The 15,244-nt window shown below is 42.4% G+C and overlaps 1 protein-coding gene across 1 annotated transcript; it reads right to left on the bottom strand.

Annotated features, from left to right (window-relative positions):
• Positions 1-746: 746 nt before the first annotated feature.
• fbxl20 (F-box and leucine-rich repeat protein 20) lies at positions 747-14,010 on the bottom strand. The gene is made up of 15 exons (XM_073494584.1): positions 13,792-14,010; positions 9,439-9,500; positions 8,541-8,595; positions 8,328-8,402; positions 8,122-8,216; positions 7,945-8,013; positions 7,766-7,861; positions 7,477-7,603; positions 6,918-6,992; positions 5,751-5,881; positions 5,179-5,239; positions 5,011-5,055; positions 4,869-4,925; positions 4,550-4,762; positions 747-2,991 (listed from the first exon to the last, which is right to left on the bottom strand). The coding sequence occupies exons 1-15, from the start codon at positions 13,831-13,833 to the stop codon at positions 2,884-2,886; spliced, it is 1,311 nt and encodes a 436-aa protein (XP_073350685.1). The 5' UTR covers positions 13,834-14,010; the 3' UTR covers positions 747-2,883.
• Between the last annotated feature and the right edge of the window lie 1,234 nt (positions 14,011-15,244).

Genomic DNA, 15,244 nt, shown 5'->3' with positions numbered 1-15,244 from the left:
AGAGCCTGTAGTGTATTTTGTACCATGAAAAGACTGATGACAGGTTATTTCTTTTGTACGTATAAAACCATCAGGAGCAGGTTGAGTATTATTATCTGTAATCCATTCAAAGTGTTGGCCTTAAAAGCACATGTTGATAGCTGCACTGGTGACTCAGTGCACGAAGAGGGCAAGCAGGTGTTACAACCTGGCTCACAGTCTAAATCCTACGACTTTTCCTTTGTCCTCCAGTTAAATGTCTTAACCCCCGAGCACAGCGACAGAGTACATTAGATATCTCCGCCATTTTGACTCTTAGTTGTTCCCTAATCCCTCAGAAACCCCCAGTCAAACAAAACAGATCAGACTGGATTACACTGGATTCATCTCAGCTTGTATTATCCTGCCTGCCGTAACTGTCAAATCACAAACTGAACAGATTCATCGCTCAGCGTTTTGCCTGTTGGCGTGCGTCTTAAACCAGAACGGGGACATTTGAGAGTGATCAACATTCCACGCTGGGTTTACCCATTTCTGTCTCGTTTGATGTGTTTGGGCAGGCTGCATTATGGGGAGGGGGAATTTGGAAAAGCAAGGCATAAAAATTAAGGAGGGGAAAGCAGGGAAAAATTTGATTCTGCTAAACAGCCATCCTGAGGACTTCTCCTTGATGGAAACATTCAATAAGTAGGACCTACACCATACATACATGTCAACATGAACTCCTCCTTAACTCACATTTAAAAAGAAAAAAAAAAAAATCCAACTCAAATTTGAACATTTATTACAATTGCACTGGCGCCAAACACTTCCCCTGGACAAAGGCTACACTCTGGACATTTAGTAACAATAAACTCTTAATAAAAACACAAACACCATCAGATCAAAACCGAGGACTGGAAGAGGACTCAAACTCAACTTGGAGACACTGAACTCGTGACTTCAAACACAAAGCAGGCGCAATCCAAACCACACCAAAACAGAAAAGCAAAAGAAGAGAAAAGGTCTGAGTTCCAGAGAAAATCAGAAAGAAAAGCAGTAAAAGACACATTTATAAAATGAAATGGGGAAGAAAAAGAGACACAGAATAAAGCAGGTGCAAGTGCAGGAGAAGATAATCCATAAGAAAAGGCTTCAATACTTCATAGGGCGGGGCTGTAGTCCATTATAGCCCTCCGTTGTGACAAAAATGTCCATCATATCTGTCAGCAGGCCAGAATTGTGCACTCCAGATTCGGTTGACTTCCTTTTGCAGTGACTCCACCAGTCAGATCCAGACTTTACCACCGGCAGCGTCGCTGGTCCCAGACAGACAGAGGAGGTCACAGGTGGCAAGGGTGCAAACATGCTGCCACTATGTCCCCTGCAAGGCCTCGTAGGAGTTGAGGAGTCGCCGATGTCCTCTCACCGCCGCACTTGGTTCACCAGTTCCGTGTCATCAGAACCGTCACCGTTGCGAAAAACAAGAGCAACTAAATGAAATCAAACTAACTGAAAAATAGACGTACTTTGATTGTTTTCAGTTGGCTTTTTCTTTCCATTGTCCAGGTCTGACAGCATGAATTCATGTAGTGACGTCAGACTTTTTTTTTCTTCTTCTTCTTCTGTCAAATGAGTGTCTTTAGAACTTTACTGTTTGTTGACATGAGGCTTCACAGGCCAGCATCAGTTCTGCCATCAAACTCCAGATCAAGTCCCGGCTCGTTTTGACCGTCCAAAGCTCCAGCACATATTTTAAAACACACAAGCATGTGTGAGCTTCGCCATAATTCCCTCAGAAAGACAGCAATGTCTGCCCCATCTCATCTCCTCCTCTGTTGTTTAGCTGGCTTCGACTCTTGGACTCCACAGTCCTCACATATTTACAATTAGATTTTAAAAAACTAGAGGTGTTACATGCAACATTTGGCATCTTCTCGAGTCCCCACTTGTGAGTCTTAATTGGTGTCCATTTTTTAGAAAAATATTAAACTTTGTCTTTTTTTTTTTCTTCGGTACGTTGAAGCTTCTGATTGTAACAGAGAGACAGAGAGAGGTGAGGGTACAGGTGTAGCAAGCTCAGTGTGTGCATGTGAGTGAAGGTTTGTATCTATGTTGTTAGTGAAATGCCAGCCTTAAATTCTGATGGCCGTTTTTGTAAAGTGTCTCATCATTGCTTTACTGTAAGTGCAAATAGCTGCAGGTTTACTTAAAAAAATGTTTAAAAAAAAAAAAAAAAAAAAAATCACAAAATGGGCTTTCTGCTGCTTGTGTTGGGGGTGTCGGCAGTTTACTGGTTGCATTGCTGCCCCCTTTTTTTTTTTTTTTAAATAAACAGCCTGCAGAACAAAGCTAACACAGGTCTCACTCAAGTGCAGTTGCCATCTAGAGGTAGCTGTTAAGTGACCTTCAATATGGAGGGAAGTATGTGTGAGACGTTAAGAGGAATTTTCCAGCCTTTTCGATTTTCGGTTTAGAGGCTATAACTGTAATCTGTGTCAAAATGCTATGTAAGTAAAGAGTACAGCTCCCCTCGTTTGATATTAATGTGTATTTCAATTGATGAAGAGTTAACAGTGCTGATCACATCCGATTTAATTTATCCACCGAACACAGACCAGGAATGTTCTGACATTTAAGAGTCAACCTGTGTGTGTAAGCTTTTTTGTGCATGTACTGTTTGGTGTGGTGGAGAGATTCGGGAATGTTTTCTGGGAGAAGTTACCCCGAGTTCCTGTAGCGTTATTTGGCTCTCTCCCTCTCTCTGCAGCTCCAAAGGGGGGGTGGGGGGGGACACAAACCAGCATGTACTCTGTGACAGGGGGCCGGAAGGGGGACAGCAGGTCGGGGGTCAAGTGACGGGCTGTGGGGAACGTGTACGAGGGGAAACGAGGGGGAGGAGAGGGGGGGGTTGTTGTCTTTACATCATAGCAGGACACAGCAGCGGCAAAACCTCTGACGGCTCCCCCCAACTGAGGGGGGCGGAGTGACGGGAGCGAAGTATGCATGCACTTTGATGTTAGGCAGATGGGTCTGTGGAGAGGAAAGAAGGAAAAATACACAGAAATGTGTTAATAGATCATACTAATACATTAGTGGCTATAATTTTTAGTTTTACTGAAAATGTCATGAAATCATGTCACATGTCAATAAATGCAAGTCATTGACAACAAACTCATGAACCCAGTCAGACTGTGCTAGATGAAACACGTTCTCTCTGTTCACTCACTGTTGTCGAGCAGACAGTTTGTATTTCACACCTTTGTTTTGATTCATCACTTCTTGTGGGTGGAGTTGTGACATTAATTTGGGCAAAATGTATGAATCCTTGACAACTTTCCAGAAAATTCTCCTCTCATGCTTCCTTAAATTGGGCTAATAGGACATATGCACTCTCTGTTTTGATTTAAAAAGTCTCAGAGCTACAGTACTACTGGGGGGCCAAAAGCTACACTGCAACAGTCAAGGGGCTCTCTTCTCATTTCACTATTTTTTGCCTGCTTGTCTCCTTTCTACTGCCTTTGACCCAGAAATCAATCAGCGCGCCATATTGAAGGATGTCTCAATTCCTAAAATGCATCTCACAAACAGAGGAGCGAGGACAGAAGGAGGCTCGCCAGAGGAGCTATGAGTGAGAATGCTTAAGGTGTATCCTTTGCAGAAGCCTTTTCGGCACATGTGACATGTTGTGTGTTGAAAACTTGTATGTTGAAGTAAATGTAATATATATCTAATATATACTGTCATGAACACTGTTACATTCATCTGTCAGATAGCATAGCAGTAGGCAATAACAAGACAGATGATGCAGCTGGTCCACATCATATTCAAAATGAAGTTTCTTTAAAATTTGGCTCCGAAGCACAGATGTTATTTTGTTAAATGCCCGTTGTCTCGACTCTATCCTCCATTTCTTTCCTTGCCTCCTCCTTGCTCATCTCATGTGGTAGGGACTAAGACACTAGGAGAGGAGGTGAGGAAAGGAATCGAGGATATACAAACGAGAAAAGGGTGAGCTTGTACACAAGTATTGTTGTAAGCAAGTGGCAGCACCGTTAGGCCATGTGAAATCTAATGTGAGGTTCAATTTAAAACCCCTTGGACTCCTCAGAAAGTTTGTTAATTTACACCCATGTGACATCTAATATCACTGCGGTGAGTTTGTATTTTCAACAGACTTCCATTAAGGACCTAATGGTACCTTGTGGAGTTTTCTTTAAAAGATTTGCAAAACTGATTTTTACAAAATTTGAAAACTGCATTGTTTACATCTGTGATATCTGGCTTACAGTATTCTTCTGTATTTCTCTGCATTTTACCGCCACCTGTTGGCATCAGTGTGATAGCATAAGACAATAGGCAGCATTATGTATTGTGTTACCTGTCTATACAAGGAGTGAGGAGCTGTTTTGAGGTAAAGGTCTACTTTACTTGAATAACATTTCACACATCTAGCCTCGGGTGTCATTCGTGATCCATGAACACAGTTTTGCACAAAAAAGGCATATTTTAAGTGAACAAAATGGGTGCTTACAGCTCATTCTTCAAATGAATCACTGCTTACTCACTGTTGTCAGCCTACACAACTCACCCTTAGTCTCTTGATGCCGGCGCGGGTGATCTGCTGGCAGTCATAGAGCTCGATGCGATCCAGACTATGGCAGCTCTTCAGGTGCTCCAATGAGGCATCTGTGATCAGGGGGCAGTTGTCCAGCTCGATCACCTCCAGACGGTCGTGAGCACAGGGGCCGCTGCCGAGGTGTCTGATGCCATCATCAGTGATCAGCTCACAGTGAGACAGGCTCTACAGTAACACAGTAGTAGCTCCATTACTCCACTGTCATCACGCTGCTGCTTCGTGCTTGTAAATGCTACAGGAGAATATGTTCAAGTGGCAGGCACACACTCACCAGGACTTGCAAACGAGGGCAGTGGATAGACAGCTGGATGAGTGTTCCATCTGTGATCTGATGCAAAAATAAAAACAGACAAATGTCATAACCGCAGTCTCCACACAACAGTATTTTTCCGTAGCTCTGATTGTTTATTTACCTGCACACATTCTTCTAAATCCATTTTCTCAAGCTCATGACAATTCTGAAAGAGACAATAAACAGAAAAAAACTATGTGATCTATTGTGGGTGAGTGGATAAATATTTTGTTTTTTCCAACATAAAAAATGTGATCACATGCAACCAAGAGGCAGATGCCACACTCACCCTTGCTAATGTAGTGAAGCCCACGTCTGTAAGCTGAGAGCAACGGGCCACTTCTAATATTCTGAAAGGAGACAGGAAGGAGCAGAGACTTACACGATAGCACCAATTACAGTTGGTCACTGTGTGAAAGTTGAACTAAATCTATAGTAGCAAAGTGTGAGGTAACATGCATTCATTTCTCTCTGACAATCTTCATTATTTACCTAATGTTTACTGCAAGATTAAATTGAATTATTTAATCACAATATGGAGTCTTACAATCTAGTTTTACAAGAAATCAAAAGTGTGTGCGAGAACAACATTTGTTTCCAATTAAGTCTGCATTTGACCAATTTCAGAAGAAGTCTAAAAACAAGGTGCAACATCTGTCTGCCAGAATGAAGACAGTCAATCAATCAGAGAACTTGAATCCAAGTTAAATACATTGCACAGGATAAGGTAGATAATGAATCGCAGTAATTAATCTTCATGTTCAGACAAAATGGAAAGAGTTTGAGGGTTTGCAGGGTCTATGAAGTGGTGCACAGTGAATTTCAGAGTGAGGATGTGTGTGTGCAGGTGTGTAAACTCACCTGAGGCGAGGACAGTTCTGTCCTAGGGCGTGCAGGATGGCGTCTGTGATATTGGCACAGCCCGACACACACAGGGACTGCAGGCGGTGACAACCCCGGCAAATTGTGATGAGGCCCTCATCTGTGATCTGCTGCTCACAGAGAAGAGAAAGTGTGTGTTTGGAGAAGATAACGTGTACTCTGAAAAGGAAAAGTGAAACCTTTGACCGGGCTTCCTAAATGTTTTACCAAAGGGAATGTTAATTTTTCAGGTACATCTGATTAACCGGGGAAAAAACACGATCACTGATTTGCTATTTGCTTTTGCCAGATACGGAATAGATGTCTATTATTTTTGTAGGTAGATTAGATTAATCAATGATTAAATAGCACAGAGTCTTTTTGCCGGTGAAAATATGTTGCTTGCTTTAAAATATGTTTTAAATTGAGGTGTGCACTTTTTTGTTTTCTGTCTTTTCTTGGATATATAAGCTTATACTTTAGATGTAACTTTGAGTAAGATTTGTCTCATCTTATCACTATGTTTAAAGGGAATTAACATACTGTTAATAAAAAAAGAAAATGTGTATTAGAGTGTGTGTGGGGTCATTTAAATCCACGTTTGAGGAAATAACATATATTCACATATTACTATAATGCTCAGCTAATGAGATCAATTTCTTGTCCCTGGATTTTCTGTTTTTAGTGTTTACTTTGTGAGGATCAGACCAAGAAAGAAGGGGCGAGAAAGAGCTGGCAAGAGAAAAGTAAGAGGAGACATCGGCAGTGTTACAAAGAGGAGGAACAACTTGGACAAGATGAGAAGATAAGTTCCTGAGGTTTGAGAAGATGAAGAGATGGAGATGGTGGATGAAAATTTATTTCATTTTATACATTTGGAGAAAAAATCTGCATTGTGTGAACAGACTTCACAGACTATTGGCTATTTATGCTGGACATCCACAGCGGACCTTGAGTTGAAGAGCACAATGTGTACTTGCTGCTTACTAGCCTGGAAAGTAACCCACTGTGTTTGTATACTTTTCTACTTTTATACCAGAAGTCCAGATTCAGGAGGTTTATTATGTTTACAGAGACATTCCATTTAAACCAAATGAAATGTGCCCACAAAGTGTCTTTAAAATTGCACAACATTAACCTCATCTCCCAGCCTTGTTTTTTACTTACTGAGCATGTCTGCAAGTTGAGTGTGACCAGCTCTGGACAGTGAGCCCCGATATGTTTCAAAGCCTCATCCTCGAGCTGAGGAGGAGATTGACAGAGGAAAGACAACAATCATCTGATATCAAGCTACACTCATCACATGTATGAACAAATGAACAATCTGTGACACCTTCATGCTTGTGTTTTAACACTATACAGGTGACTGATGATGCAACAGGATGGTGCTTTAAGACGACTTTTACATGTACGGTGTCTGGCATGTCTTTCCACAGAGACGTTGTAAAGGAAATCATGCATTTTAAGGTTGTGGTCGCGGCAGCTGTGCTCTCTTTTGAAAGAAAAGAAGAAGAGGAACTTGGTAGTTCCTATGAAGAGTGATGCAAGAAAACACTGCCAACTGCATAAGTGCAGCGTTGAGCAATAAGAAACGTGCACTTGAGAAAATCAAGTTGCTTTCAGGTTTATCCAATTAAGTTTTATACTGAATTAAATAATCTGCATCTCATTCACTAAGCACTTACACCATCAACATCTCCAGCTCATACTAAGCTGTTAACTGTACCTGTGTGCATCCCTTGAGGAAAAGGCCTTTGAGTCCAGGACAGGAACGCACCAGCGCCTGGATACCATCCTTGGTGACCTGATCACACCAGGAGATGTTAAGCTGCTCCAGCAGAGGACAACCCTCACTGACAGGAGGAAAATTGGACATGGATGAGTGAGAGGTGGGGGAAAAAATACAAAAAACATTGAAGTACGACAAAATTGAAAGAGGAACACAGCAATGTGAGAGAGTAAATCAGTGAGTGATAATAGCTGGTATCTGAGGGTGTTAAGTAAGGATCCTTTACCTGAGAGCTTTGAGTGACAGGTTGGTGATTGAGGTACAGGAGGCAAGGTCCAGGTGCTTCAGCTTTGGACAGAACTTACTGAGGCTATTACACGTGCTGCAGAAGAGAAAGACAATGAGGGTTTTGAAGGTTTTGGAGAGGCCTTCTGATAGACTGGCATCCCAGAACTATGCACGTACCTATCTGTGATCTTGGTGCAGCCGTTCAAACTAAGTAGCTCGATGTTTCTGCAGTTCTGCGAGAAAGTCCTACAGAAAAAATTAACATTAATGTGATATTAGTCACTGAACTTGTCCGTCTCTCACTGTCCCAGGGTCTGAACTAGAAGTAGAGTTTCTACGAGGTCACTTCCTCACCTCAGGGCGCTATCACCCACACCCAGGCAACCCCGCAGACTCAGCTTCCTAAGGAACCCCCCGCATCGCTTTGAGATGTTCTCCACCACTCGGCCCTGCAACAGAAACAATCCACTCAACCTGCTGTATTTGCATCTACACCTTGATCTAAAGCAATGACAGCTGAAGAGTTAGGTGTAAAGAGAAGGGAGACACCATTTACTCACCTCGATGTCCCTCTGAAAGTCAAAGAGGTCGATTCGTTGCCAGTTGCTGCCGTCCAACGCAAGAACATTCCAGGACTGAGAGCAGGGAGGAAGAAACGGACGTTTAGAGTCAAATTTTTCCTCAGATAAACAACATACACACACTTAAACACACAGACAAACATGTACAGTCACGCACACATGCATACACACGCCTTGTGAACACAGACTCACCCGTGAGACCTGGGCACAGCGACAGAGTGTCACCACATCCAGAAAGGAGAAGATTCTGGAAGACAGACAGGGATGGTTTAGAGACCCTGATCCCCGCTGCCAGAAGCTTCCTCTTTACATTAAACTTTGCCCTCAACTCAGTCCTGCGCCTGCCTCCACTCACAGCACAGGGGTGTGAGTAAATCAGCTAATATTGTCTTTGACTGTCAGCAGGATAGATGTGTTTACTCTGTTTGCAGGATAGTCGTGTTTACTCAAAGTGGGGTCCTAGTGAGGAAGACACGCAATCAGCGTCTACGGAGCAGAGCTGGAAACTCACTATAAGTTGCCTCAATGCAGCAAAGACTGTATTACGGTTGAAGCTGGGATGCAGCGCAGCCTGCCAGCCTCACAAATCAGGGCGCTGAACCTGGCCAAGCAGCACAGAGTCAGCAGCCGCAGCGCAGACAGCTCGGCTGGCAAGGCCGGGGCATGAGTTATGGCCTTCATTTTCTGTTTGCTCAGGGGCTCTTTAATTTTTTTTTTTTGCCTGAAATCAATTTGAATGCTTTATAGCCTCAGGCATCTGTTTTTAATTACAGTTTTAGCAGGAACAGAGTAGGGTGGGGAACGAGGGGAAATTGGCATCCTTGTGGTTAGTTTAGTTTAGTTGAACTATTTGCTAAAGGGCAAGTGAGCGTATAGCGTATGATCGTGAGATACTCAATGTGTGTGTTTGATGGTAGTAAGGTAAGGTAAGGAGGGTGGTGCAAGGCCAATTGTGCCTTTGTGTATGATTGAAAGTGCTGATCAGTAGCGAAGGCGGGGAGGTGAATGTTGAGTGTGCAACATGCCATTTTTGCTTGCAAAAAAAAGCCCTGCAGACAGTCTGATTGAAGTGTTTTGAAATGTCACTCACCGTAGCAACAGCTCCTTAGGCAGCTTCTTATTGATGACCGCCTCATCACTGTTTGTGAACATCTGAAAGGGTGCAGAGGATAATATTAGTCCTGGCAGCCTGTTTCAACTGGGCCTCCCCCTTCATCCACTCACCTCACTCAAGGACGGCCCCAGCATATAAGCAAGGATAAATGATCGTAATCTCATCAGCTGAGATGGATTCAATGTCAAGTCATTCAAGAAGATAAAGCAGCGCAGGAGACTGGATTTTGTGTCTTCTAAGCAAAATTAGCAGGATAGGACTTGAGTACTTGAGACTTGAGCAGTTGTGTTATCTTTTCTGCATGCATGTTCTCTCTTTACTTCCTGTGTTGTTGTTCACACTGATTAATTCACATCAGTACTGAGAACGAACACAGGAATAAGTTACAGTATCTCGTGACGAATCGCTTCGGCTTCTGCAAACAGCTAATGGATTTCCACACAAGTAATTGCATGCTGTGTGAGTGCAAATACTAGCCTCAGCACACAAAGAGACAATAAATGAGCATTTATTAAGATCCAGCTACTTAGACACACGCACGCACGCACGCACGCACGCACGCACGCACGCACGCACGCACACACACACTTATTGACTCCAGGGTTCCCATAATTTGTGGGAAGTCATACTCTGCTAAATTATAAAATGCATTGTGTTTGGCGAATGCAGCAACATCTGGCCCAAACCATTTCCCTCCATAGATTTAGAAAGATAAATCTAGACCAGGGACAGGGTAATTGAGGGGTGGGGGCTTTAGCATGTAAATAAAAAGTGCAGGAAGGCACATGTTATTTACAAGAGGCAAACATCTGTGACAAGATCAACAAGGAATTTGCAAGTCCGTATTTTCACTTCCTTACAGGTACAAACACTGAAGCCTCTACAATCCCGAAATAAATGAAACGTTTACGTATTGCATTTAAACAAAAGAAGTGGAGGATAAGGGAGTATGCTATGTGCTATTTTGATTATGGCTGTCCATCCCTAAAACCACATCCATGGTGGCCTTTTTAGGTCAATAGATTTTGAGGGACTTATACACTTAAGCAAACCTATTCATCAGCTCACAAAAACAAACTGACAGGTCTGCCTGTTTAAAAATCCAGTCAGCTCTGGGTCAAAGCCTCTCTATGTCTCTCTGATAAACATACAAACTCCACACACACACACACACACACACACACAAACACACACACACACACACAGCTGTCTATGCAGGGGCTGCCTGCCAGCGCAGACGTGTAAAATTTTGAGGGAGTAAGAAGGGACAGACATTTCGCATTTGGATTTGGGGCAAATTGACTCTGACAGCTCGCCTTCAACGGCGTTACTTTCTGGCCAAATAATCCAGGGCCATTTCCAAAGAACCAGATGCGCATGGTCAACGGGCATACACTGTCCCCTTTTGTGCTCGAACATAAAATGAACCTGATGCTGCATGAATGTGAGCATTATGTTTTCTCCACTGGTCAGCTATAGTCAGTGAAGCAGGCCTGGCAGGAGGTAAAAGCTGGGTGAGCTGTAACCTCCAGCTAGAGATTATTGTAAGGCAAAACAAAAAGCCATAATATTTTTAGAAAACTTTTTTTTAAAATGTCGTTTCCTAAAAAGACCGGACCCTCTGATTAATTCTGGCTTAGCTTGACACTTGTAACTCGGATGTATTAATTAGTCTAAATCAGTGTAGGGTATTTATTTTAAACTGGGATAACTGAGATTTGTAGTACAAAAGAAACAAGCCAGGTATTAACTGATTATTTTGTTGCCTTCAGTTTAAACAGCTTCAACAACTCTTACATCACAACCCCCAATTATACTCAACATAGTGATAATGTCAACCACAACATAGTTATTATTTAAATATTCATTTTAATTGGAAAATAGAATTAGGGGTCATTAATGCTTGTCTAGTTTTCAGAGTGCTGGAGTCTTTTGTTTGGAGCTGGTATACAACAGATCACTATCTACTGCAGAGCAGTAAAGCCACACAGAATCTAAGAGAACATTTGTGGCAAGGCCTGTCAAAGTAAAACCCACTTACAGACGAAGCAGCAACTCAGCTTGAAAGCTGTGCATTTCTGAAGACCCGGAGTAACCATTTCATCTTTGGTCTCAGGTTTCTTACAATTAGCCTTCTGGTCTAACTCTGGGTTTTGTAGATAAATCAATGTGAGTGTATTAACGTTTGGAAGTAAGCTAATAACCTGTATGGTGTTTTTTTTATCCTATATCCTTTCTATTGTAACTCTGGCTGCACGATATGGTTAAAAACATAATCATATTGCGACTGTTTGACAGATGATTGCGAAAAGTGGAAATGGACATTATTGCATCACAAATTTCCTTATGCAGGCTTCCAGAATGAGCATTAGGAATACGATACACAGGCTATTGACTTTTGACTTCCAGTATCTTTATGTCTTGGAGAATTTCTGGTGTGAAATGGTTATTGGCTTTGTAAATCTCTATACAGTGTCAAACTTAGCTGTAACTAACCATTATTTTTATTGTAATCTTCCAATTATTTTCTCGATTAAGCTATTAGTTGTTTAGTCTTCAAACTGTTTGAAAATAGTGAAAAATATCAAATGTGTTTCACAAAGCCCAAGATGATATCTTTAACTATCTTGTGTTGTTCACAGCCCGAAGATATTCAGTTTACTGTAATAGAGGAGTAAAGAAACCAGGAAATGTTCACATTAAAGAAGCTGGCTTTCGCTTCCTCAAAAAATGCTCAAACGAATTAGTAATTAATTAATGAATTATTGATTATCAAAACAGTTGGTGATAAATTTGGTAGTTGACATCTAATCAATTATTAATATGTTGCACCTGTTGTCAAAATATACACAAATAAACCCCAATTTGAAATAAAACTCAAGATAGACAACTTGAAGGGATAACTGGTAATAATTCCCATTTAAGTTAAAAGCTATAGCGCAGGTAGGTACACAATCTGTCTACATTTCAGTTGATTCATTTCAATCGGTACTGTAAACCAGCCTTTCCCGGTGTAATATTTATACAGAACTGTATTCTTTTGATATATCTTATATTTTCTATCTTTCTATCTTCTGCACTATTATAGTCTTAGATTCTGCTTTCCTCACTTTTCACTTTACCTCAGTGATTTCTCCTTCGTCCATATTGTTTGGACATCGTTGGAGGCAGCCTCAGAACAAGAGTTTCATTGCCAACGACTGCATTACCGTTATTGGTCTGCATATGACAAATAACCCACTTTACCCACTCAACAAAAGCCCCCCCCCCCCCCCAAAACAAAACAAAATGTTCACTTTTATTTTGAAGGCAACATCATGCCACTTCCGGCATCCTCCCGTCCGAAACCCCGTGAGCTTGACGAGCAGCTCTCCCGCAGCTGTCGAGCCAGAAGGTAGCGGCTTGAATCTTTTGAGTCGTCAGCTGTTGCACCGTTAAAAATAAATAAAACCACACACAAATCCCACGCTATCTGGGGATTAAACAACACCAAGTGCTCGGGGCCACACAGCCCCAATGTCACCGGCGATATGTAACATCCGAGAGCAAGTTTTCACCAAAATATTACGCTCCGCTTACGGCTGCGACACAAAGTTTATGCTAAATGCTGCAGAGCAACAACACTGAATCTCATGTTGTGTACATGCGGGCCTGCTGCTGTCAGTACGGGACGTGGTGTGTGTCACATTATGGCAGCTCGGGCCTATTTGTTGATAGTTCCGTGCTAATACGGGGGTGCATGTAGCAGTCACAACCCGAGGCCCCCGCAGCCGCAGCGGCCACGGATATGCACAACAATCCGGCTCGTCGGGCAACCAAACAAAAGTGGCGTTGAGGGGAAAAAACAAAAACAGCCCAGCAGATATGAGGTCGATCATAAAACAGCTGTAGCTTCTTTATACAGAGAAGTCAATACATTCCCGTTGCTGATCAATATGCTAATGTGAGCCTGAGCTGTCCTCGGCGTGCTGCATGTAGCCTCTTTGTTTTGACGGCGCAAAGGGAAACGAGGACAACACTGCAGGACCTTTAACAAAACCCCAGTTTATTGACGAACAGGCGCGACAGACTTTAGTGGGAAAACATCGACTTGTTTCCTGGGCGAAATAAGCGGCGGGCCCGGGCTATAGGTTGTCTGAACAAAACAACAGCGTTTGACCTAATCCCAAACATTGACTGACTGCGGAAGCTGCATCAACAGCCTCGCCATAAGCGCAGTTTTACAATAAATACAGCGACAGACATCACGCAGGCCCGCGTCCCAGCGATGTTAGCAGTCACGTTGAATGTGTGACATTCACTGTCAGGTGTTATTGATGGTTAACTCACCTCAAACCGGCTCCGCGAAACACCGTTTACCTCCTTCCCCATGTCGGACACTGGTTACCGACTCAATGAATTCGGTGTAGGCGAAGTGAAATGCAGATACGGGCCCTCTTCCTGCCGATTCCCCTCCTCGACTATCATGCTACCGTCCTCTCGGTAGCTCCTGCGGGTGCGACGTCGTTGTTTTTCGCCCTGTAACACAAACGGCAAGACCTCTTGTTTCTGATTAAAAAAAAAAAATGTGGGCTACAGGCAGCGGCCAGCCAATAAGCCAGTTCTCTTATCTGCTCTGCTCGGTTCGCCCTCACCTCCTCCTCCTCCTCCTCCTCCTCCCCCTGTACAGCTTTCCATCCATCCACACAATAGCCCGACAGGAATAGGATCTGGCAGCCTAAAATGGAGCTGGTACGACGCCTACATCACTTAGAAATAATAAATATAACGAAATTATGCTGAGGCATGTATTGTCCAAACATAAACGACGGCCTTGGGCTGCTTAGGCCTACTTGTTGGCTGGTCCTTTGACCAAAGCTCGCAGGACAAAGACAACTCAAATATCAAAGTGGGGTGTCATCTTTTGACCTGTTAGGGGGAACAGGATTCATGGCTGGATATAAAATGTATTTTTTAATGCATTTTAATGCTGCATGTCTCTTGAGTTGTTGCCACTTGAAGGCCCTGTCATTGAAATGTGTGCCAAACTGTTCATAATTACTCTAACAGTAAGATTCGTGTAACATAACAGCCACACAAGTGGAGGCGAGCCCCTTTTGTGACACATTAACCATTTAAATGCGTATTAACTGTATTTTATGGCATTTAAAATGCTCAAACATATGTTGTAACTTTGTTAGTGCTGTAGGAAACGCCACTTCCTTGTTTTTCGTTGACCACGCCCCAGTTAGACAGCGGATCCAATCAGAATCCAGGACAGCGGCTCGTCATACTGCGTAATCATAATGGGAACACGCTCGACAGAAATCAGTTTAATGTATTAAATATAAATTCAGTGTCTCTGGAGTGGCATAATTAAATGCAATGTATTTTTTTTCATGTATTTATTGGATTCACTTGACACGTCTCATTGAAATCCATCAAACAGCCAATTTAGATGTTGTCACCATATGTTGTTTATTTATTTGCCTTCTACAGTCTTAAAAATGACACACACACTTCATATCCTTTTGGCTGTCTTGTTCAACAAATCTATGTTTTAGTGCATGAAAAAAAAAATAGTTATGAATTTGATATTACACTATTTATCATCTTAATGTCAAGTCTGACTTAAACGTCCTGACTTGTGTCTCAATATTTGATACCAGCTTAAGGAGATGTTTTTGTCACATAAAAGTAGCCTCTATATATGGCTGGATTAAGGTGCTACAGGATGCCAGGATACAAATGGATATGTGGGCCCTTTATAAACCAACACTCCTATCCTGCTATCTGCATTAAT

Source organism: Pagrus major, chromosome 23 (assembly GCF_040436345.1).
Source record: "Pagrus major chromosome 23, Pma_NU_1.0".
NCBI classification, from domain to species: Eukaryota; Metazoa; Chordata; class Actinopteri; order Spariformes; family Sparidae; genus Pagrus; species Pagrus major.
The sequence above is the reverse complement of the archived record's forward strand: the minus strand, read 5'-3'. Positions and strand labels throughout refer to the sequence as shown.

Excerpts from the sequence above, each read along its gene's own strand:
- fbxl20 (XM_073494584.1), bottom strand. The coding sequence starts at position 13,833 with ATGGGGAAGGAGGTAAACGGTGTTTCGCGGAGCCGGTTTGAG. Across the intron at positions 4,926-5,010 it reads ATTTAGAAGAATGTGTGCAG|ATCACAGATGGAACACTCAT; the intron begins GTAAATAAACAA and ends TTTTTGCATCAG. Across the intron at positions 4,763-4,868 it reads GCCCTCGTTTGCAAGTCCTG|AGCCTGTCTCACTGTGAGCT; the intron begins GTGAGTGTGTGC and ends GTGTTACTGTAG.